Genomic DNA, 25,891 nt, shown 5'->3' on the forward strand with positions numbered 1-25,891 from the left:
AGAGCATGTGAGATCGTCTGTGAGAGTGTTGACAGTTCTCGCACACACAACGAGAAGTAGGAAAGGCGTAGGCTGAGATGAGATTTTCTACTAGTTAATCGACCGTGGATATTTGGCTATTGGGTGGATGCAAAAAAAAGTGTAAAAGGATGATAATAATAAAAAAATAAATGTCACCAAATATACTTGGTGGCCATCAATATAGTAAAGTCTATGTGAGAGAAGCACTACTTCAAACCAGTGTTACAAAGCAGTGCACTTTTATTTAAATTCATATATTCCTTTGAACTCAAGGATATAAAATATTACGTCATGTTTTCCATACTTTGGTGGATGCATTTTTACACACAAATATTAATTTATACCAACAACATGGCAAATCTACATGTCACCATAGCATGCCTAAAGCATAATTCATTTTATTGTTTCAAGTCTTCCGGCCGATGATTCAAGAAAAGCTGAAATAAGATCATTCATGTCCAACAGTAAATGCTGTATGTTAAGCATTACGGAGTCACATCTGGAGTGGTCTTCACAGTTTTCTCTGTGGTTTTATGATCAGCACCTACTGCTTCAGCAACACATGTAAAACCTTGTGCCCTATAACAACAAAAGAAACCAAACATGAGTGAATATGTAGGATTATGTTTCTTAATATCAATATAGAAATGGGAAAAAAGACTCACTTTAGAAGATCATCCAGTTCTCTCTTGATCTTGTTGACCACCGGCGGCCCCTGGTAGACTAGCGCCGTGTACAGCTGCACCAGAGAAGCTCCAGCACGTATCTTATCCATGGCATCCTGACCGCTGGCCACTCCACCCACTCCAACAATTGGCAGCTTCCCTACAAACTCACACAGAAGTTTCTTTCCTTATTAACCACATTCACTTTCTATCAGTCTAAATACAAACAAAACATGCAAGTAAAAATAAGACTTGAAGGATTGAATGGTACCTTGTGTCAATGTGTACATCTCTCGCACTGTTTGAGTGGACAGCTCTTTAAGAGGTTGACCACTGAGTCCCCCAGTCTCAGCTTTATTGGGGTCTTTTAGAGTGTCTGGCCTGGAAACAGTGGTGTTGGAAACCATTACACCATCAACACCAACCTAGGAAAGAAAAACCTTCGCTATAATATTAACATGGCAGTATTCTAAATGACCCAGTCATAACTACGTCAATTATATGGTAGCCTGACCTCCATGATGACCTCAGCAATGTCTTGCTTGTCCTGTGTAGTAAGATCAGGGGCAATTTTCACCAGCACCGGCAGTCGATTCTCGCTTCGCAATGAATCCCGCTCTTTAAGTACCTGAATCATCAACAACACCAAAACAAAATGACAAAACTATTGCCAATATAGTGTGTGTGTAGTATTGCACAAGTAACACAGTGAGTACCCGTGCTGATATACAGCCATATTGTAGTGTTAGAAGTATGATATCACATTTATATAACAGTTATATAACAAGGTGTATATATCTGGTTCTCGAATCTGATTAGCTGGTAGCCGTACAATATTCTGCAATAACAGCACTCCTACAGCCTCCTCACCCTTCTGTATTACTCCCCCCACGTAGAGTGACAGCAGATTAATACATCACTACAGTTTGACAAATGTTGCAGCTGTTGGACAACATAATGTACTTTTGAGGCTTTTTCAGGCGAAATGATAGTTGTTTAGATTGCAACTATGCAGTTTGTTTGTAAGGATAGTGCCTATTTTAAATATTTATCATTTCTGAGCGACAGTGTGTCTGCATCCATCAGTCTGTCATATTGAGTACAGCAAAGATGGTTGCACCACAAGATGGCGACAGAGATCGAATAATAAGTCTTTGTAACTCCATGTAATTTCTAACTATTTTTAATTACAGCTGATGAAAACATTATAAAACTGGTAAGTGACTTTAGAAGTCAATCTCTCTTATTTGTATGTTGTAGTGCTGTATTTATACCATAGTAATCTGCTAGTGTTTGCTTTGCTTTGACTTTTTCGTGGTTAATTATTGTGATATCCTGATTGCAACAAAGAAATACTGGGAAATCTCTATAGACTGATGGCATGTTATGCCGTTCAATATCACCTGTTTTGTCTTCACTTTAGACACTTTAAATACTAGCACTAAAGTGATGTTGGTGAATTAGGGTTTTTAAACTCGTGTTTGATTTTCTTTTCTCTATACACACAATTATGCCGTCAAATTGTTGTACAAATGCAATATCACACTCGTAGCGGTGTAATATGGCTGTGTATCATCACTGGTGGGACACTAAGACACACAACGCACCCCTCCCACCAGTGCTGATATACAGCCATATCGCACTGCTACTCGTGTGATATTTCTCACATATACACAAATATATTTATTTATATATATATATATATATATATATATATATATATATATATATATATATATATATATATATATATATATATATATATATATAATTATTAATATATCACGATTCCACAGAGACAAAAAAAATTGTTAAATAATTAGAGAAAGTAAGGTATTTGTTTTCTCGTAATTTTTTTTTATATATATATATTTTTTAAACACTGGTAAGCAGCCTCTTCATAATATCGTTTAATTAAAATAAGTAATCAACAAATTTATATTGGCGGTCTCTACAAGTGAAGGCATTGTCTACACACAATAAGAATTCCTAATTAGAAAAATACTACAAACAAGAAAATAGTATTAATGAAAATAGCAGACAAGTCCAAATGCCCAACGTAAGCGGGCTGCATTCTAGACAAGTTCAACTCAATGATGTATGTCTCCAACACCGCCTGTAGTCCCATTCAGCAACTTTATGGCACCTGTCTTTTTGAAGAAGCGTAACCGATTTAAAAAATCAAGAGTGTGATGTAACTGATGTGTTTTATGTCGTAGAATAAAACATGAATGTATCTTGAAGTACAAAGTAAGTTTGTGCTAGCCACAAACCTTATTTAAGAGATTTAACTGAAATCCCATACAAAAAAAACCCATTGACTTTGGGACCAGGGAGCCGGAACTGCTAAAATGCTAACTCGCTTCTGGGCTTTGGCATAGACTTCATAGTTTCTCCACTGTATACTGCAGAGCAAAGTAGATAAAGATGGATAAATGGGTCAAACATAAAAATATAAACATTTATTGCAATATCTGGATTATTTGTTCTTCAAGCAATTCTGGGTATTTAACAAGCATAAAGTATATTTAAAATGCAAAGCTAATTGACCTAGCCTTTATCACTGTAGTGAATACTATAAAGTAGTATGATTTATTCCTCATTCTGTGATATGAAATCATGTCTGGTCACAAAAAGGAGTGATTTTAAACATTCGACTGATGTTACAAAATCAATTTTGGTAAAAGTAGCTCAGTAAATCTGTCTGAAACAGGCTTATAAACGCAGAACACATGCTACCTTAATAAATCACTGCACAGACCAATTGCAGGTCTTATCGTTATTATTATTATTATTATTATTATTATTATTAGTCTATTTTTGTGTTGTGGGCAGAATTTTATGGCTAATAAGCAAACTATCACCCATCCCTAATAAAAAAAATGTTTCTGAGGTAATATAAAGTGGCTTTGAGCATGGCTCAATTAGTCAGAAAGTCTTTTGCATATCACTTCTTTATTACTATGTTACTTTCATTATGTTTTTTGAGATCATGTCAGATTTTAGTCAGACATATTTCTTTGTTGTTAAAAGATTGTTTCTAGAAAATAAAATTTATTTCAAGCACAGCTGAGTTGTATGTCTACCTATACTATCATTTTTGAACAGGAAGCATTTTTCTACACTGTTGTATGGAAGTTTAGGCCAGCTCTTGGGTCTGTAAACAATGAAAGAAAAGTTCCATCTCTCAATACGCATTCAGTACCTTGTCCAGAAGGTGGCGCAGTTCTTCCTTGCCCTGTAGATCTCGAAGGCCAGGCGTGTTGGGGCTGCTCACATTCACTACAAGGTAGTCAGCAAGAGGGCCCAGAGTCCGTACTCCCTCCACATAATCCGACACCGCATCCGGCGAAAGCTTGTTCTTTCCAAGATTGATGCCAAGAGGTTTGCCTGCTGATATTGAACATCAACGTAGATAAAGTCCAGAATGACTTTCCTGGCGCAGCCGCTCCAATGTATTCAAATAAGTAGGAAAAATCACTGAATGTCTCTCTTATTTACAAAGCTTTAATGTAAATTGTTATGTAAAAAATTTCAGTGTTGAGTGAAAATAAAAAAAAAGAAAACTCATCCCCAGTTTACCCTGTTCCCTTCAAAATAGATGTGACAAAAACAAATACTTACCTTTAGTCAGCTCTGATTGAACATGCTCTCTGGCCTTCAACCTTTCATGTACTGCAGAAAGGCCACAACTGTTGAATCCATATCTGAAATATACACACACCCCATTATGGGTATACTACAGGAAACACACTACACAAGTTTAATATTTCACATTTATCAGAAAAGAGCTCCCATTTCAGTGGTACTAGCCTTGTTTGTGGACAATATCAAGATAAAAATACCTCAGAGTCTGATAATCATGAAATGTATCTGATCACTGTACTATGATATCACAAAAACAGTTCTGCAATTAGTGGATTAAATATGGCTAAAATATTCTGTCTGGGTTGCTTACTGATCAAAGGCAGTAAAATTAAACATAAAAATAGTCATACACAAAATGGCCATTGCACAAACACAAGTGTAGAAATGCTACAGTTTAATATGGAGGTTCTTGGTTTGTTAAAATCTCAAGCATGTTGAAACAGAAAGTTCAGGCTTTAAACTTTCAAATGGCGTGCAGCATTTGGCATTCAAAATCTGCAGCATGGACAAATGTCATTCATTTACTTCATTTGGACTCCACCCTTGTTTGAATGTCTGTGAAGAACCTTTACAGAGCCCTGTCTGGCAATATTGGTCTTCAACTAATATTAATGCTATTTTTAGCGTATAATATTCTAACATTTTTAGCGTTTAATATTACAATATTTTTGCGTTTAATATTATAAAATTTTTAGCGTTTAAAATCATAACATTTTTGGCATTTAAAAGCATAACATTTTTAGCGTTTAAAATTATAAAATTTTTAGCGTTTAAAACCATAACATTTTTAGCGTTTAATATTATAACATTTTTAGCATATTATAACTTTTTAGCGTTTAATATCATAAAACTTTTAGTATTTAATATTATATTTTTAGCGTTTAAAACCATAACATTTTTAGTGTTTAATATTACATTTTAGTGTTTAATATCATGAAAATTTTAGCGTTCAATATCATAACATTTTTGCGTTCAATATGATAACATTTTTAGCGTTTAATATTATAACAATTTTTGTGTTTAATATTATAAAAAAAAATGCGTTTAATAGTAGAACATTTATAGCATTTAATATAACATTTTTAGCGTTTAATATTATAACATTTTAGCGTTTAATATTATAATAATTTTTGCGTTTATTATTGTTAAAAAAATTGCGTTTAATATTAGAACATTTTAGCATTTAATATAACATTTTTAGCGTTTAATATTATAACATTTTTATTGTTTAATATAAAATTTTTGCGTTTAATATTATAACATTTTTAGCATTTAATTTTAAAACATTTTAGCGTTTTATATTATAACATTTTTAGCGTTTAATGTTATAACATTTTTTGTATTTAATATTATAATATTTTTAGCGTTTAACATAACATTTTTAGCATTTAATAGAATAATATTTTTAGCGTTTAATATTATAACATTTTTAACGTTTAATATTATAACATATTTTTAGCGTTTAATATTATAACATTTCAGCAAATTCAACTGACCAGAAATATATCTGTTTCATATTTCACTTTAAACACCTCAATTACAAACTTGGATTAAGTTCAAGCCCCCTGTTAAAAACTAAAGGCTATTAAGTAGTTTTTTTCTCTTTCAATTTTCAGCATGGATAAAAAAAAAAACACATGTCTAACAGGTTATGGGTTATGTAAACTGTCAAAATATCTGTCAGATAGATAGACAGACAGACAGACAGACAGACAAAAGCACATTGCATGAGTGACTGCCAAGTTTCCTTCGGAAGGAGCTGACTCGTCTGCACCTCATTTGCATCTACTCCATGGAGAACATAAACAGTATTTTGTGTGACTGAGACATGCTAATCCCATCTAACTCCAGCTATCTCCAGCTTGGATCATTGAAACGGCTTAAGCTCTACCTTTACTACAAAAATAAAAATAGATTTGCATATGTCTGTACAACATATGTAACTAATTTGCAACTGAAAAATATTAGAGCTGTTAAAAGATCAAAATTATTACAATATATTGTAATAATACACACTAACAAGCCATGTGTTCTGTTTAAGATTATTAACATTTTAAATGTTCTACAAACGGTTAGGAGAGATGATTCTGCTGCTCTTTGTGAAAAATTTCTACACTATTTTATTGATAAGGTTACAGGGTATATGCAGGAATCCTAAAGGTAATTTCAATACCTTTTTAAGACTTTTTAAAGGTCTTCTAAGAATATTTTAAAACCTCTTTGCCACTTCAAGTTCTAATCAGTATCAAACCTTTAATTTAATAAACAGTTGTTAATAAACAGTTGAAATCAAATAAATCAATGGAGCACAACCATACAACAGAACTCAGATAAGCTCGGAAGAAACAAAGCTTGAAAGAATAAATCACGCGGTTGTTTTCAGCGACATGCTTCAGCCACTGTTTAAACTGGTCTTTCCCCAACCAGCAGTACGCAAACATGTATTTTCCCATTTTGCTGTCTGTTTTGCTACATGTGGAGATTGACACATCAACTTCCCACGCTTGTTGCAAATTACATGACATAACCTAAACGGAGGAGCTTGGCCGGACGCGCCCCGGCCTGAACCAATCACGTGGATCGAGCATGTGGTTGTTAATATTAAGACTTTTGCTGTGGCAGGACTTTGGAATGATTTGCTGCTGCCCATTAGACAGGTCTTTTCCGTGTTCTCATTTAAATCAGCTCTTAAAAATCATTTGTTTTCGTTGGGATTTGACACCTGATCTTAATATCTGGTTATTTTAATCTATGTACCTTTTTAGGTAGTTTAGCTATATTTTATCATGTGTTTACATATTATGTAATTTCTAGACTATTATGCTTATTTAGTTGAATGTTTTCTGTACAGTACTTTGGCTCACTTCTGTTTTAAAGTGCTTTATAAATAAAGTTTGACTTGACGGAAAGCATAATCGATAGAGTCGTTATATGTAAAGTTGGGTATGTGTTTCCATGTCCTATTATTCGTATTAACTCTTTTCGTACAAGTCCAAATGTACCTCAAGCAAGCACTAAAACTGTTTAAAAAATTAAGGGGCTTTTATTCTAAATCCCCATCACTCAATTCCCATGTGATACTTTCAAACACATATTAATAGAAAGCCAGCTACTGAATTAAATTATGAATTTTTTTGTACTCAGAACTCAAAGTGACACCATAGTATGGTCTCCTGTAGTGAAAAATTGGTCATACCTGTTAATAACAGCCTGGTCTGACTCCAGTCTGAACACACGTGGTTTTGGGTTTCCATCCTGTGCCTTTGGTGTGACAGTTCCCACCTCCACGAAACCAAAGCCCAGTCTATAGAGGCCGTCCACTGCCTCACCATGCTTGTCAAAGCCTGCTGCCATACCAACTGGGTTCTGGAACTTACGGCCCATCACATGCACTTCCTAATGGCAATAAATGTTAAAAGAAAATCCTAAAATTACAGGGGAAGTTAAGCTTTACTGTCATTCTGCTACATGTGTGGACATACAAAGGATCAAATTGTCATGTCTTAAAGATTTTACTTTAAGATTTTCTGAATTATTAAGGACAACTATTCATTTAAAAACTTGATTCCCTTTCACATCTGTAAAAATTATTATAATTATTTCAGCTTGCAAAAAAGGGGGGTTCACATCATCATACAGTAAAACTTGTACCATGTGAACACTGTAGATTTAGTATTTGTTTTGCTGCCAGAGGTTACTTATTACAAAGAATCATGGAAATGATCTCATTCACCTCTACAATCAGAAAGAATGAAGGAAGAATGCTCATGGATAAGGTAATGAATAGGCTAGCTGTGGTAGTCAGTGTTAAAGGTACATTATGTAAGATTTTTTGTTAAAAAAATGGCGACTTATGTACATTATCTCAAATGTTACTAAGAATGTTCAAATTCAGAGAAATAAGCTATTTTAACTAGTGACACGGACTGTGTGGCTATATGCTAATGATATATATATATATATATATATATATACACATATAAAATGAACAAGTTGTCATTTTCCTCTCCTGTCTCCAGCATTAGTATTTATTTTCAGCTCTAGGTTCACCTCACAGCACCTACCGGAGAGGTGGGGATAAAGATAGCAAGGGCCCTACCTGATTGGTCAGATTAGGATAAACAACCTATGCATGCCACACACAAATGTTTCACAAGACAATGATGATACGCTTCAATGGTCACCCACGTCTTAAACCCTTGAAAGTTTTTAATATTTAGATTTTTACTAAAAAATAGAATGAAATGACAAAATTGAATAGCAAAAAACTTGTTTACACTTCTGAAAGTGTTTCTAATGCAGCATCTATGCATGGGACAGTAAATTTAAAGTTGTTTCTTCTGACTGCCATTATGTCTGACACATTTGTTATCCTGTTTTTTTAAAAAATGCTAAAAATGCTATGGTTAACTTTTTCTTTTGTTATTTCAGCCAACTGGAATGCAAAAATACATATAATGCAATACATTTGTGGTACTCTCCCATTCACTGCTCTCTAAGCCCCCATTTACACTAATGCGTTTTCGTTTTAAAACGCATAAGTTTTGCTACAGTTACGCCCTCCATCCACACTACGCCAGAGTTTTTGAGCGCCGAAAACTGAGCTACTGAGCTTTTTGGAAATGCTGGAGAGGCTGTTTTCATCCTAAAATTCTGCTGCTCCGTCTTAGTGTGGATGGGGGAAAATGGAGACATCTGAAATTGGATGCGGGACTGCAGACATTCGCCTCTCTGATTGGGGCTTTTCCTCAATATTAAGTAGCCTACACACAGTTCAGTCTTGCATTCTCTCCTTGTAAGTTCAGACTTCGCAAGTTTAATATGGAAAACAGACTCCCGAGGACATGTCGGGTAAATCTTCAAAGGGAACAGTGTACTTTATAACCTTATTCACGTCATCCTGGATACGTATGTTGTTTCACTGTCTTAATAAAATGTAAACATGATTTAAGGAACTGCCTATTTTCATTTTGATATTAACAACTTAAATGACAGCAGAAATGTTGAGGCGTCGTGTAGCTGCTGAGTGTCATCTTCACTGTATGCATATTTATAACAAAATGGAGCCTATAACATTACTTCCTCCTTTCATTTTCATTAAAAATACGAAACATACCCTCTCTTTTGTTGAATATCAGTTTTAATAATCAATAATGGCCATTATAAAAGTATAACGTACAATAAGTTTGTATAGGAAATAAAGGCAAGCAATCAGTCAATATACAGAATGTATGTGGTTATATTAATTATTAACTTATCTTTGCGCTAAGCCAAAACACGCTACCTGAGAACAAGTAATAGATTCAAAAGCCCAAAGTCAGGGAATATGTTGTTAGATATAGACCAGATTAATTAAATATCGTGTTTAACAAATACAGTGAGATTAGATCCAGTGGTAGATCCTTGATGAACAGTCCGATGAGCACAGCTCTCATCTGGCTAGATATGCTGCAGCACATGCAAGAGTGTGTGTGTGTGTGTGTGTGTGTGTGTGTGTGTGTGTGTGTGTGTGTGTGGTCACGTGATGTGCGTTTTCAGTGGTTTGGTGTAGACGGAGAGTTGTTCAGAAACGCTGGGTGAAACGCCAGTGTGGACGTGGATCGTTTTTATTCTAAAACGTCAATTTAAAATTAAAACGTACTAGTGTAAACGGGGTAATGTTAACTCAACTATAAAGACTGTCACTGCTGACAAATCCCAAAAATAATAAAAGGTCTAGAAATATTGGGAAAAGCATTATACAAATAAACATAACTTCAGAAAATAGAAATAATTTTGCGGCATTGACAGCTATTTTTTTTATAATTATGCACTTCAGCAGTCTGTCACTAACATTACACACTGACCAGTGAGGTCGGGTCCTTGTAGTTGTTGCGAGGCACAAGTCCAAGACCAATCAACCGGACAGCCATGAGATGAGCCGTCTCTGCTCCCACAAACCTCTGCAGAACTGGCATGAGTGCACTGGCATAAAAACACTCATCCCCTGAGGCTGTGAGGTATCCCAGGAACAGTGCACTGCCACATCCTATGATCTTTACAGCATCTTTCGCTTGTTTCTGCAAAGATCAAAAGAGGATACTTGAGTAACAAGAGACTTTTTGTTTCTTCTCTAATCCATTACTTGCTTAACTGAGACAGTGCTCTAAACTCTGATTTAAAAAAACACGTTTATTTATTTGCTTTTCAGCTTAGTCCCTTTATTAATCAGGGGTCACCACAGAGGAATGAACCGCCAACTTATCCAGCATATTTGTAACGCAGCGGACGCCCTTCTATGCTTCAACCCAACACTGGGAAATACACTCTCATTCACTCACACTCACACTCACACTCACACACACACACACACACACACACACACACACACGCACACACACACACACACACAACGGCCAATTTAGCTTATTCAATTCACCTATAGCGCATGTGTTTGGACTGTGGAAAAAACCTATCAGAGAAATTCCAGTGTTTTGGATGTGACATTTGCAGTACAAACTCAAAACATAAACGCACAGAAAAAGTATGTGTTAGCATAATATTGAAACATCTCTTTATATTTTCCAAAACAACTATACACAGAATTATGGGATCAGAAAAATAACAAAAAAATAAACAATTTTTAGATTTTAAATGAGGAAAATAAACATGCGTTATGGATGTGACCAAAAAAGTTAGTAAGTTTACAGTTTACAACAGACTTTAGAAATTCAGTGAATTAAACTGCACAACCCAAAAGAAATAACACTAATCAAAAGGATAAGAGTTGGCTCACTATAGAACAAAAATTACTGATTTTATTTTACAATTTAGCATTTATGAGGGAAAACGTCTGTTATGGATGTAACACCTCTGCATTATGATGTGACGAATGTGAAAATGCCACTTGTGTGACTTTGGTAAATCAAATATAACTGTTTGAAAACACTGACTGTGACATTTTTTACCATTTCTCAATGGTATTTCTACAGTACTGTAAAATACAAAAATACACAACAAAAAAAAATTGAAAGGGTTTCGCTATTTTGGTGACAATCAAATTGTTTTCATGGCAAGGTTGACATTTGCATGGAATTGCTTGTGTTTTAATGTTTCAAATAAGGCTGCTCAATATTGGAAAAATCTAGCATTGCGATGATTTTTAATTTTGCGATATATATTGCGATATGAATACAATTTCACCAGATAACTTGAATATCTCTATTTGGAAAGAATGTATAATGTTAGATCGATTTGGATGTTTCTGCAGTGGGAGTGCATCTCCTTGACACCTAATAAACAATCTATCTAACTTTTTGGGGTCCCCCTACACATTTTCGCTGTGGTCTGTGCTATTTGCAGTGCGTTTCAGTATTTGCATGTGTTGTGGGTATTTTCATGCATAACAATATATAAATACAATCAAGAAAAAGATACAATTGAAATAAAGTGTTTCATCATTTCCCGAGTCTAACAGTATTCAAGTACAATAATCGAATGATAAAAACAAAAATAATTCAATTAAATTAATCGTTGTTAAATTCACAAATGGTACAATTTCTTATGCTTGAATGCTTTTAATGTCATTATACAATCCCAGGCATCAAAAACACATACAAATGATGAATTATAATCCAGGCTCAACATTGCATATATCATGTGATGTGACCATTGCGAATGACCACATTGTGATATCGATGCCGGAAAATATATATTGTGCAGACCTACTTTCAAATGTACAAAAAAATTATAAATAAACTTGATTATCACGTTTTATAATTTATCTATAATATAAATAGATCTAAACAAATCTATTTATTATAATATAAACTAGAGCTAGGCGATTAATTGAAGAGTAATCGAAATCGACATTTAGAACCAATAATCGATCAAGTTTTTCCAGGTCGATTTTTTCAGTTACTTTCCCTACCGTGGAGTCACGTGGCCCCACTCTGTTTGTTACTTTTGTGTTACTTTGCACTACATTGACCATTGATGATTGACGAAGCTGCAGCAGAAATGCCCTGAGACAGCAAATTTTCTATTTCATCAAAATGATTATTTAAATGAAAATATTTGTTTACAGTAGATGCAAGAAATGCACTGTTTAAAAATATTATTTACAGAACATGCAAGTTATTTTATTTAAAATAGATACTGCTTATTTTCTACTTCTAATATGAAAAGCATTGAAATAATTGATTTTGTTTTTAAAAGTGCATTTATTTTTAATTTTTTATAGGAAAAAAATTTATGTTAGTTTTAGGTAATATGTGTTTTAATTTCAGTTGTTCAGCGTTGATGTTCAATAAATAATAAGAGAGTAGATAGTGTGTGTTTCCTTCAATTATTTTAAAATCAAGTAATGCAACCATCATTCAAAAATCTTTGACTTGTAATATGTGAGCATATTTACTGTACAAAACCTGTCGGTGAACTATGAGGGCAAAAAAAATTTAATAACTAAATAAAATAATCATTCATTAATCGTAATCGAAATCGCCCAGCCCTAATAAAAACCAAAACACATCTAAGACACATGAATTAACATTTTAAATGACCACGAAGTCTACTGAAATGAATGAATGAACAGAAGCAAGCTCACATAAACAATGCGTCCATTGGTGTTTGAAATGGGTTTGGATTTTAGTGCAGAAGGAACTGCATATACAACAGGCTATGCAAGCTAAATTGGGAGTAAAGTTGGTTTTAGATTCACACATTCAGGCATTCATGTATTCAAGTACAGAAACTGAATGATAAAAATAAAGTTTCAAAAAAGTATTCTTTGCGAACTCCTAAGAGTGAAACCATATTAGCAGCTAGTGACTACCAAAGTAAACACTGTTCACAGTCAATTAAATTGTGCTTATGTTTTTTTTTTTTTATCCATATTTACATGCCATTTCAGACCAAATATACAAATTAGTGTGATAAACAATAGAGTGTGTAACAAGTTGTCACTCAACAAAGGTGCGAATATAATACTTTACTTCTATTGTTACTTTGAATATTCGGTCTGAAATCGCATTTTAAGTATGACTTCAAAATACTACTCTTCTGAAATTATATTATTAGGGACAAATGTGTGGATATGTGGATATAAAACCAACTTTACAATCGTTGTTAAAGTCACGAATGGTACAATTTCTTATGCCTGAATGCTTTTAAGGTTATCACAGGCATCAAAAACACATGCAAATGATGAATTATAATACAAACTCAACATTGCATATCCTGCGATGTGACTATTGCATATGGTCACATAGTGATATAGATGCTGAAACGATATATTGTGCAACCCTAGTTTCAAATGTACAAAAAAAAGAGAACTAAACTTTTGTTAATCACATGTTTGATAATCTATTTGTTTATTATTGTATAAACTAAGGGCGTCACTGTGGCACAATCGCCTCAAAGCAAGAAGGTCGCAGGATCGAGCCTCAGCTGAGTCAGTTGGCAATTCTGTGTGGAGTTTGCATGTTCTCCCTGTATTGACGTGGGTTTCCTCCGGGTGCTCCGGTTTCCCCCACAGTCCAAAGACATGCGTTATAGATGAATTGAACAGACTAAATTGTCCGTAGTGCATGTGTGTGAATGAGAGTGTATGGGTGTTTCCCAGTGTTGGGTTGCGGCTGCAAGGGCATCCACTGCATAAAATATATGCTGAATAAGTTGGTGGTTCTTTCCGCAGTGGCGACCCCTGATTAATAAAGGGACTAAGCCCAAAAGAACATTAATAAATGTATAAACTTAAACACATCTAAGACACAAACTAATATTTTAAATGACCACAAAGCCTATACAAATGAACGAATGAACAGAAGCAAGCTCGGGTAGGGTTTGTAAGCTTATATAAGATGGCTTTTAGTGCAGAATGAACTGCATGTGTATGAATGTACAACAGGCTATGCAAGCTAAACCAACACTTCAAAATATTCCAAATAAAATAAAATAGAATATTAAGTAAAAACTCCTGACTTAGACGTTTAATCTACTGATATTTCATAGCCATACTATGTAACAAGACCGATTCAATACATTTGAACCGCAAAACTATGGAAACAGCTAAGAGAGCTGGAAACACATGTTCGGCTAGAGCTGACGACCCTCTTAAATACACAAATTTTATCTAAGAACAGCGGCACAACACTTATTCACCTTCAGCCGTCCCGCCATGTGTGTTGTTGTCTAACTCCATCCAAACAACGTGCAGCGCTTCGTTATTCACTTCCTGAACGAACTCTCGCGAGAACGACATTAACACTCAGAGCTGAACCTGTCGTGAGATGTTTTTACATAACACAGCTAAATGTGCTATCTTAGTAGGTAATTCGGTGTAATTATGTAACATTAAACTTTGTTAATTGTGACTTCTATTGTTAATGTTACACTAAACTAATTAAAGATTTAATTTAAACATTATTAATGTTACACTAGTTTAAAGAAAGACGTTTTAAAATTATAACAATAAACATTAATATTGTAAAGCTTACACTCACAAAGAATGCATCAAACTCATTCTGTTATTTTTTCATAGGTTATCAAAGTTGATTGGAATTAGAGTATCATCACTAATAGTGGCAACAAATGTTTTTTTTTTCTATGTTTCTCTTCTATTACTTTTATTTTATTTTACAATGTTAAGGATCGATGTTAGCTCATTATGGATCAATTATACATCATCATTGCACAATGGTGTGGCTAAAATCAAAATCAAAATGTCTGTCATCCTGAATAGCAGTGTAATGGAACCTTTTTCGAATGCAGAGTCTTGGTTTAAAGTCAGATTTTGCATGTATTTGAGTGCCTGCTCCCATTTCCCTAATGAAGTTAGTTCACATTCACTGTTTTCACAAAGTGAGATTTCAGATTTGCCTAAGATGTACGCAGACTCCCTGTTTTCTAGTCCACACAAGAGTTTCCTAAACGGAAGGCTGCTACTCAGCTGCTATCAGCTATGGCTTTCTCAAAGCAATTGCTCATTTATTGTTGGATTTCAATCGTTCTGATGCCACTTACAACTTGTACGGATGAATCAGAGGACAATGAACACCAAAAAAATGATTATGGAAGGAAAGTTCAACAAATTCGTGGAGGAATAACGTATGAGTTTGTTCAGGAATCAATGTCGTGGATTGAAGCGCAACAGAGTTGTGAAAAACATCGAGGATATCTTCTGAGGGACTTGAATGATGAGATCAAGGAGCTTGTACTTGCACAGTCCACAGAAACTGGACCGTGGTGGGTCAGTCAGACCTTGATGTATAAAAATTCCATAACTGGTGAGTGATTGTAAAGCTCATGGTTTTTCTTCTGTAGATCTTCTGTACTTCAAAGAAGACCCACTTGTGCTTAAAATAGATCCTGCTGAGTGCTGATATAGAATGCAAAAGTGAAATTGAACAAGATTTAATCTTCTTTCATGAAAAGAACTTTTAAAATCCAATTACAGAATTCATTTGCTTTGGTAGAGTGAAGTTATTGCAATATTTTTTCTTGTCAAAATTGGATATATGTATCGTGCTGTTCATGATGTTGTTTTAAAAAGGGAAAAATCAAGATTTCAACTACAACCAAAGCGCTTGATGTCATATGACAACCAATCCAATGTGTTTTTAATGATTTTAAGGACCTACTCCTGCTGTATTCTCTGAAGAATCATGTATTAGCATAACTCATGTATAATCTCAGTAGAAAATGTACAAAAAAGTTACTGTGGTGGTACCTTTTGAAAAGATACGCATTGTAAAACAAATGCTGGGATCCACAAAATTCCTTCATTCACAAGTTAACTTGTTTTTGGAAATGTAAGTGAATTGAACATAAAACGATTAAGTTGTCCCCCCCCCCCCCCAAAAAAAAACTCAAGAATTGTGCTGATTTAGCTCATTTTAAGTAAGTAAATAAGCAGCATAAATAATTTGAGTGCTTGTTTGTATCTAAAGAGTTCATATTAGTACTTTAAAGGTACAAAACAAAAGCTTTTATAGCTTTTATAGCTTTAATTTTTGAGAATAAAACATAAACAGTAAGAAAAGAGGTTATTCACCAAACTTAAGATGCTGTGAATCAGCTCTGAAGAACATACACTAAAAAATTACATTTGCTGTTTGTTCAAACTACTAATTTAAAATGAGCTGAAACAACACAATTCTTGATTATTTTTGGAACAACTTAATTGTTTTATGTTCAATCCACTTAAATTTGTGAAAACTAATAAGTTAACTTAATTTCTTCATGTTGTCTCAACACAAATTGATTTTGTGGAACAAAATCAAATAAATGAGATTATATAATTCATACGGATTTGTTAAATGTTTTTATGTGTTTACAGGATTTGAGCTTACTTCATTTTACCCTAATAAAAAGGACGGCAGTCCTGAAGATCACTTTGCTTGCACTTATTTAGTCAAAGATCCATTTCAGCTGCTGACCACACCCAACTGCAGTATGAGCTTTAGTTCCATCTGCACACAAGGTATCAAAATAATTCAATCACCTCTTCTTAACACATATAAGGCAATAAAGCTATTTTATTTTGTTGTGTTAATTAGAAAAACTCATGTTTTTTATAAAAACAGAACAAATACTATCTTGTGGTTATGTTGTTACAGATTTAAATGCTCATCAGAAATCAAGTGAAGAAAACAGAAGGAGGCGCAGAGATGTTAAAGACATATTATCATCATTGCAAGGCAATGTAGGAACTGATCAACTTTTGACGGTTGGTGAGATTATTCAGGTTGAGAATTTGGCCTTTTGAAGTCTGCATCTGTTTCATAAAAAGTAGGACTTGATAAAAAAAAAATAATAATAAACAACAAAAATTCCAAATGAAGAAAGCAAACAGTTTTGTGTTTAATAGACATCTAATAGACATCGAAACATAGACGCCTTGGCTAAAACAAGGCTAAACTTGGGCTGTCAGTCAAAATCTAATTATCTAAGAATAGCCCGAAACTAGACTAGTGGTCAAATAGACAGAATAGACGGACTTTATATGTGTTGTCATTCATTTCTCTATATTTGATGACTAGTCTAGTTTTGGCCTATTCCTGGACGTCTATTAGATTTTCACTGACAGCCCAAATTTAGCCTTGTTTTAGCCAAGACAACTATGCTTAGACATCTATTAGACATCTATAAGACATCTTTTAATAACAAAAAAAGCTTGCTGGGTACTATAGGGATTTATAATAAATACAATAGTGTTTCAGAACTATGCTACAGTAAAATCTATTATTCTGTATGTATCATAATATTTACACCACTATGCTAATATAATTCAGCAGCATACTACAGTATAAAACTATAGTGATACACTGTTACTAATAATGTACTATAGTTTTTACTTTAGTAAATTGTGACATAATAATATACCCTATTTGTAGAAAACCTGATACAGTATTTGGTCATTTTATATTGTCAGTTGTTGTATTGATTGATTATTTTACCACAACAACTATGAATTTACCACAACAGATTAATTAAAGTACTGCACAGGACCATGTGGTATTTTTGAGGTTGCCTGAAATGGCCCAGATACTAAATATCAAATTTAAACTTGTTTAAGAGTGTAGATGCGTATAAATGAAACTACGGACTTGTTCTTTTTAGATGACTCAACCGTAATAAAACACTTATGGAATGGAGTTAAATGGAGAAAGTGTTACCCACATACAAGCTAATGTATAAACAGTACAAGTATCAAACTAAACAACATTTCATGAACTCCTAACCCTTCTCTTCAATCTTTCAGGATGCCAAAACAATGCTAAAAGATTTGGAGACTACACCCATTGAACTGACAATGGATGATAGGGTAATGTCTATCTTTTATACATTACAATACTGCATGCAGTATTTATTTTATTAGCATTTAATAGCCTATGTATATTTCAGTATGCCTCTAGAATATTTTTTTCTCAGTAGTTTAGATTTCTACCAGTATGATGTAAAGTAACATATATAATTATTATTAGTCAGAAATAAAGTGTCATTAAACAATACATGCTACTTCTTTTCCATATTTACAACAAAACAATGTAATTTTTTCATTTACAGTATTCTCATTTGCATTAGCCAGCAAGATAACTTTATCTCATACATATAAGAAAAAGAAGTAATATGTATTGTTTAAAGACATTTTATTTCTGACTAAAATAATTATATATGTTACTATACATCATACTGGTAATCATACTGGTACAAATCTGAGCCAAAATATATAGTCTGAAATACTGAAATATACATTGGTACAATGATATGCAATATTCACTGCATTACTGTACTGTAGCAAAAGTCTTCCTAGCTTTAATACATGAACATGATTAACAAAACTATATTTACAACCAAGGAACAGGAAGCAAGGAACAGTATGTTTAAATCTCTCAAAAACATCTCTGAAAATTGGCAACAAACCTTCCTTCTTCAATTTATTTAAACCATATATTCCTTTGGTATATCAATCACAACTATTTTCTTCCTAAACAAATAGGTCAGTTACCTTCAAGCCATATATAAAAACCTGAAAGCATCTATTCCAAATGACAACCAGCTGAGTGAAATTGTCAACTGCACTGCGGCCATGCTTTTATACTCACAAGAGTGTGAGCCTGACAACATGGATGAGGTAATTTATAGACCGAGTGAATGACAGATAAATGATTTTAATCTTATATTGATTGTATTGTATATTGGTTCTACTCATCAAACAGTTTGAGCAGCTTATTACTCTTGCCGGCAACATTTATGCGATGGCTGTTGTCGGTAATGGGAACATTGTCAAGGACCTTCCAACAGGAACCATATATGTCAGCAGGTCAGTATTAGTTGAATGATTCCTGGCATCTCACATCATATGCCAAGGTTTTCATCTGATGTTCAACTTTTTTTTTAACATAGACAAAATTCAAGCACTCTAGGTAGAAAGAATATTGGCTCCACAGATGGAGGATATTGCCAACTTCCATCTTTTTCTGCAATGAAAAGTCAACTGCCTTCTGGGAATGTCAATGTCCAGGTTTGCTAGTATACAGTTAAACTAAATACAAAATGAATACTTTTTTCGTGCAGTATGATTCTGATCGTATTGTGTTATAATTAATCTGCTTGTCACAATACAATTTGCTCTGTTTTGAAAATGATCATATTATCTCTACTTTCAAACTGGCAACCCAGGCTCATTCTGAAAACGTACCTCTATATACATTTCTGAAGACCACCAAATACATCCCAGGAGCTATGTTTATTGCAGTTTTTGTTTTTGCGAATCCACCAGAGGCCGTTGTGTATGCTTTTTGAGATCTTAAATTTCTCTCGCGAGTGCCATTCGCTCCTGCTGTTCTCGCGTAAACCCACCAGAGGCTGCTATCGACTGACTTTTTGACTGACAGATCGACTGACCCGCCGTCCTCCTTCCCTAAACCCAACCAATAGTGTTTTAAAAGCACTTTATTTTTTGGATTCTGTTTTTGTTTTACCTGATTTCTGGAAGCATCCTTCGCCGGACTCGAATTCCATTGCCGTGGTCAAGTCCTCTCTGTGTCTCAAGTCTGCCGACGCACATGGCAGGCTAACATGACAAACTGGTAACAGCGGGAAAGCCGTCCATACCGAGGTAGCGGTCAGCTGGTAAGCTTGAAAAAGAACATCGTCATACCACTCCGTAGCATTCATTTTAAAAATTAAATGCATCCATACGTAGCTCTGTTTACATGATTCGCGGTCTCCAGAAACATATAGGGCTAGGTTTTCAGAATGAGTCTATGTTGTCAATGGTCTGTCAATTAGAGACCCATTTCTATAATCATTGTCAGCATCATGATTTTGAAAATGCTAAAAATGTTATCATTACAGCTCTTCCAGTTTAAAGTGAATCCACTGGAAATGAAGTCCGACGAAAACATCACTGGAACAGTTTGCAGCTTTTCTTTGCAGAGTAGCAACTCTTCAGTCAAATTCAAAGATCTTCCAGAGAACATTGAGGTAAAAACCAACAACTAAACACATTTTATTACATAAATGTTAGAGAATGACATTGCTCTCGCATCATCAATTTGAAGATTGCTAACACTGAACATCGCAGGATTTTCAGTTTTTGACTTGCTCAATGAATGTTTTAGGGTGTTATACTTTGTAAAACTTTAAAGCTATATTTTACTGTGGAATGCATCTAAAAAAATGAACACATAAATTAATGAATGAATTAATACAGTGTAAAAACACTGGGTTCCATGTCAAGGGTAATGGGTGGGGAAAGGAGCGAGGAAACTACTCAATTGTAGTAAAAATAAAGATTGGTTTATTATTTATAAAAAAATAAAACAATGAGCAAAACAAACTACCCCAGGGGGAAACATAAACAAATAAACAAACAAACTTGGCTGGGCTGGCAGGAATGGACAAGAATGGAAACTACGATGTACAACAACAAACTAGCACAGGACAGGAGACAAGAGGGAGCTATAAAGGAGAAATAATTGGCAAACAGACAGGTAAACATAAACTAAAAATGGGATAACAAGGAGGGTGGGACTAGACAGTAGACAAGAGAGCACGTGACACAAAGACACAACACAAGCTGTGTGCTTACATAAAACAGGACTAGAACACACAGCCAATAAGAGAACTCATTAACCACGTCTTCACATGAAACACAACACTAAAGCACCCAACCAATGTGTAAACATGGAGCCACGTTCTCTACACAACACCAAGTCCAGACAGAACGCAAGACACGAGTACATAATATATAAAACAGCTACTATGCACTCCAATGCGGCATACATGTTTCCAATCCCAGTGCCAACCGAAACTAAGTAGACTGTAGCTCTGAGACCAAAAACACCATGCCCGAACAAAACGCACACCAGGACGAGAGCACGCATCCCGAGCAAGCGAAATCGTGCAAAGCCCGAGCTCGGCCAAGACTTCGGTCAGACAAGAACAGGATGAGAGTGCTCAACCTGAGAAAACCAGAGCCGAGCACAAGATACAAGACAAGACAGGACTAGTGTCTGGACCACCAAAACAAGAATTGACAAGAGCAAAGTGGCAGAATCCCGATAGTCCCCACAATTACATCATGTTGTTATCAACATAATCATTTTTACAAATGTAAGTGGATTGAACATAAAACAATTAAGTTGCCCCCCAAAAAAAACAAAATAATTGTGTTGATACAACTTGTTTTAAATAAGTTTGGACAAAAGTAGCAAAAGTACTTGAGTGTACACAAAGTATTGAACTAGATGTTACAAACAGCTACTGATGCTTCTGTGCAGATATATTTACCTCAGCCTGAAGCAGCTCAGCCTGAAGTTGTGGACATAACCTGGAAAAATGGGTTTTCTGTCACCTCGACTTTCAACATCACAGATGCAAACGTGACTGTCGTTGTAACAGCAGTCCCAAATCGAAACATAAGCCTCAGTTTTACATTGCACCCACCCAATGGGACAAACATCAGCTCTTGGAATCAAAGCACTACTGTGACCTATAAAGGTAACTTTGGAAAATAAATTCATTGGTTTACTTGAAGGGGTTGTATATAAGACTGTTATGATACCTTTATAATAATGACTTCACATGCCTTTGTTATCAAGCCGATTTTGTACATGCTTATGACTGCTGTCATTAAGCGCCACTCACTCAGTTATGTAGTTTTAAATGAAAATGTGACATTGCTTGTGATGTTTTTGTTATGACAGCTACACAAAATCATATACATCTTAACCTGTCTCTGACAAATTGGCATTATTAAGACAACATAACTTGTCATACATCTATCATAAACATGACTGTCACAAGGCCATTTTAATTGTGTCATGAGCATTTCTTAGAAGCGTCACTAATACTTACTCGTTACTTGATCTCAACCACAGTGGTACAAATTGAATTTGTCATTAAGATGTAATTAAAGGTAAATAAACATTAATGATGCTGTTACAAAATTATATAAAATAATTTTAATGACAAATTCATTGTTCCACTGAAAAAAGCGGTCATAGAAATGCTCATGACACAATTATAATGGCCTCATGATGATCATGTTTATTACAGATTTATGACAAATTAGGTTGTCTTGATAATGTCAAGTTGCCACAACAAAGACATTATGTATTTGGTTATGTCAAGTTGTCATAACAGAGACATCTCAAACAATGCCACCTTTGCATTTAAAATGACCTAACTGAGCGAATGACACTTCATATTCATATTCATGGTGTGTCATGTCATGACTGCAAAGGTGACAGTTTTATGAAGAAAAGTGTTACCAATTCAGTTACTAAACTTAATAATATATCATTGTTATTCATTATTTTTCTATTATCCAGTATTATTATTTGTTATTCATGATGTCTCTGCATTATTTATGCAATAGATGGTTATCGCTGGCTGATCAACCCTGATATGAGAAAGGAATTGGATGGGACCTGGAAGGTGTCAGTGTTACCAACTGCTTACACCTCAAGTGATGAGCTCACCTTCAAAATGTCAGTTTTTGTAACCAAGTGCCTGTTCTGGGACACAGATAATGGACAGTGGAGTAGAGAGGGCTGCATGGTGAGACTCCATAATGTCTGCTCACTAATATACATTCAGTGTGGAGTCTTTCCATAATGCTTATGATATCATGTCTGTCTAAAGGTTGGTCCCAATACAATGCCAAACTTAACGCACTGTTTGTGCAACCACACAACGTTCTTTGGGAGCTCCTTCTTTGTGATGCCCAACCAGGTGGATCTGTCAAAGACCGCAGCTTTGTTTGCCACAGTAAATGAGAACTACATAGTGGTGGTTGTGCTCAGCTGCTTTTTTGCGCTTTACCTGATCCTTGTAATGTGGGCCTGGTATGCAGACCGCAAAGCTCTCCGAACGGTCAGTATACTCATATTTATTTGCCTATTTAATACACGTGTGGTTTGTTGAGGAAGCATGTGCCATGACCAACCCTAGTGGATGATAAAGCAGATGAAAACAAATCCCATACATTTACATTCAAGAATGTTTAGGGTTAGATTTGAAAGTAAAAAGCTAACAAGTAACACGTCATGTTTTCTATTTAAAACAGTAATTCAAATGCATTTCCAAGTAAAATATAATCAACCTTGTTAGGAGAAATGCTTTTAGTCATTACAACACAGTCTTTCACTTTAATTCAGTACATTTTAATTATGTTATGGTCATCCTTGAAGGCTGAGATAATAATATTTGAAAATCTGAAATCTGAATGTTAAAACAAATGTAAATATTGAGAAAATTACTTTTAAAGTTATCTAAGTGAAGTGCTTAGCAATGCACTTTACTAAACAACTATTAAGTTTTGATATCTTCACAATTGGAAATTTACAAAATACATTTATGGCACATTTATTAAATTTACTGGAATGTAATAAAAAATTTTGGCATAAAAGAAAAATCTATTATTTTAAATAATACAATGTATTCTTGGCTAAATATATCCATGCAATTTAAGAACGGGGTTACAAATAGGTTGTTTTAGCTTGTGCATGAGATTTTCATTCCTTCTCCGCCTCTTAATTTGTCTTAATTGCTTTCATTAGACTATATTTTTATCAAAATACTTTGGATTCTGAGTATTATACATAAACAATGAAGTTTGCACTGCACGTTCCTGGTTTTTAAAATTTTGGTGCGCTAATCTTGTTAATAATATCATTCAGAAGGTCATGATTCTCACTTGTTAAATAACTACTTGTATCGCTTTATTTTACATTCTTGGGAGATATGTAACAGTATGAAATGTATGAGAACGCATCAGGCATTGTGCAGAAACATCTGTGTTTTGTATCTCCCAAGAATGTAAAATAAAGCTATATAAGTAATTATTTAGGGGCGTCACGGTAGCACAATCGCCTCGCAGAAAGAAGGGCGCTGGTTCGAGCAGAGGCTGAGTCAGTTGGCATTTCTGTGTGCATGTTCTCCCCATATTGTCGTGGGTTTCCTCTGAGTGCTCCAGTTTCCCTACAGTCCAAAAACATGCGCTATAAGGGAATTGAGTCAGCTAATTTGTCAATATTGTATGTGTGTGAATGAGACTGTATGGGTGTTGCCCAGTGATGGGTTGCAGCTGGAAGGGCATCCGCTACGTAAAACATATTCTGGATAAATTAGCGGTTCATTCAACTGTGGCCATCCCAGATGAATACAGGGACTAAGCCGAAAAGAAAATGAATGAATGAAGTAATTATTTATTGAGTGCGAATCATGATCTTCTGAACAATATCATACGTAAATAACTTACAGTCTAAAAAAGAAGTGTTACAAAAAAGGGTGATTTCACAGCCATAAAATAAGAGTTTGTTTCCCCAAAGAACATTTTGGTGAACAGTTTTTAAATTCAAGGACAGGAAAGCTCTTACAGGTCCTTTAAAAGTGCTTACATTTTAAGTTTATGGTTATTTGGAATGTTATTTCAACAATTATACTGTGCTACTTTTAAAAACTAAAAAAAAATCTTCATTTAAAAATCTGACATTTAAATGTTATACAAGAACTATGACAAACTATGTTTTATATTATCAATATTTCAGAAACCACAATTGAATAGAATTAATTCATTCAATCTTCCTTCAACTTAGTCTCTATTTCAGTCGTTGCCACAGCAGAATGCACTGCCAACTATTCCAGAATATGTCTTATGCAGCTGATGCCCTTTTAACTCTAACCAAGTATTGGAAAACACCCATAGACACTGATTCACACACACACACACACACACACACATACAAACACACACAAACACACACACACACACAAACACACACTACGGACAATCTAGCTTACCCAATTCACCTATAGCACATGTCTTTGGACTTGTGGGGGAAACCGGAGCACCCAGAGGAAACCCACGTGAACACTGGGAGAACATGCAAACTCCACACAGAAATACTAACTTGCCCAGCCGGGACTCAAACCAGCAACCTTAATGCTAACCACTGAGCCACCGTGTTTCCCCACATTTGAATATTACCAGTATTTAATTCAACAAATTGTTTTAAAGTTCTTTAAACATGTCTGTTTAAAATGGTCTACATTTTTGAAAACAACACATTCAAAACATCATTACTGACATTTAATGTAAATATTAAGTGTAAGTGAAAGGTTAAGTACAATAAGGACTTTAAGGGTGTCACGGTGGCACAGTGGGTAGCATAATTGCCTCACAGTAAGAAGGTCACTGCTTCAAGCCCCGGCTGGGTCAGTTAGCATTTCTGTGTGGAGTTTGCATGTTCTCCCCGTGTTGGCGTGGGTTTCCTCCTGGTGCTCATGTTTCCCCCCACAGTCCAAAGACAAGCAGTAAAGGTGAATTAAATAAACTAAATTGGCCATAGTGTATGTGTGTGAATGCAAGAGTGTATGGGGTTTCCCAGTATTGGGTTGCAGTTGGAAGGGTTTATTAATCGACCAACCCCTGATTAATAAAGGGACTAAGCCAAAAAGAAAATGAATTAACAAATAAATGAATAAGGACTTTCATGGTCCTATATTAGCTGGGGGTATGAATTACAAAGGTGCTTGATTTAAACTTATTAGTGATTTTAAAAGTC

General features: G+C 34.7%; 1 protein-coding gene across 3 annotated transcripts; it reads right to left on the reverse strand.

Moving 5' to 3' along the window:
- Positions 1–243: 243 nt before the first annotated feature.
- dhodh (dihydroorotate dehydrogenase) lies at positions 244–14,544 on the reverse strand. Of its 3 annotated transcripts, none has more exons than XM_056462940.1 (9): positions 14,475–14,544; positions 10,181–10,393; positions 7,531–7,730; positions 4,311–4,393; positions 3,892–4,076; positions 1,201–1,314; positions 958–1,111; positions 687–846; positions 244–600 (listed from the first exon to the last, which is right to left on the reverse strand). In XM_056462940.1, exons 1-9 carry the CDS (start codon positions 14,490–14,492, stop codon positions 507–509), a joined length of 1,221 nt encoding a protein of 406 aa, XP_056318915.1. In that variant the 5' UTR covers positions 14,493–14,544; the 3' UTR covers positions 244–506. The 3 variants fall into 3 exon arrangements, with proteins under 3 accessions (XP_056318915.1, XP_056318914.1, XP_056318917.1); XM_056462939.1 differs by having other exon boundaries at positions 3,892–4,079; XM_056462942.1 differs by lacking the exon at positions 244–600 and having other exon boundaries at positions 694–853; positions 3,892–4,079.
- Between the last annotated feature and the right edge of the window lie 11,347 nt (positions 14,545–25,891).

The sequence above is a fragment of the Danio aesculapii genome, chromosome 7 (assembly GCF_903798145.1).
Source record: "Danio aesculapii chromosome 7, fDanAes4.1, whole genome shotgun sequence".
In the NCBI taxonomy this organism is placed as follows: Eukaryota; Metazoa; Chordata; class Actinopteri; order Cypriniformes; family Danionidae; genus Danio; species Danio aesculapii.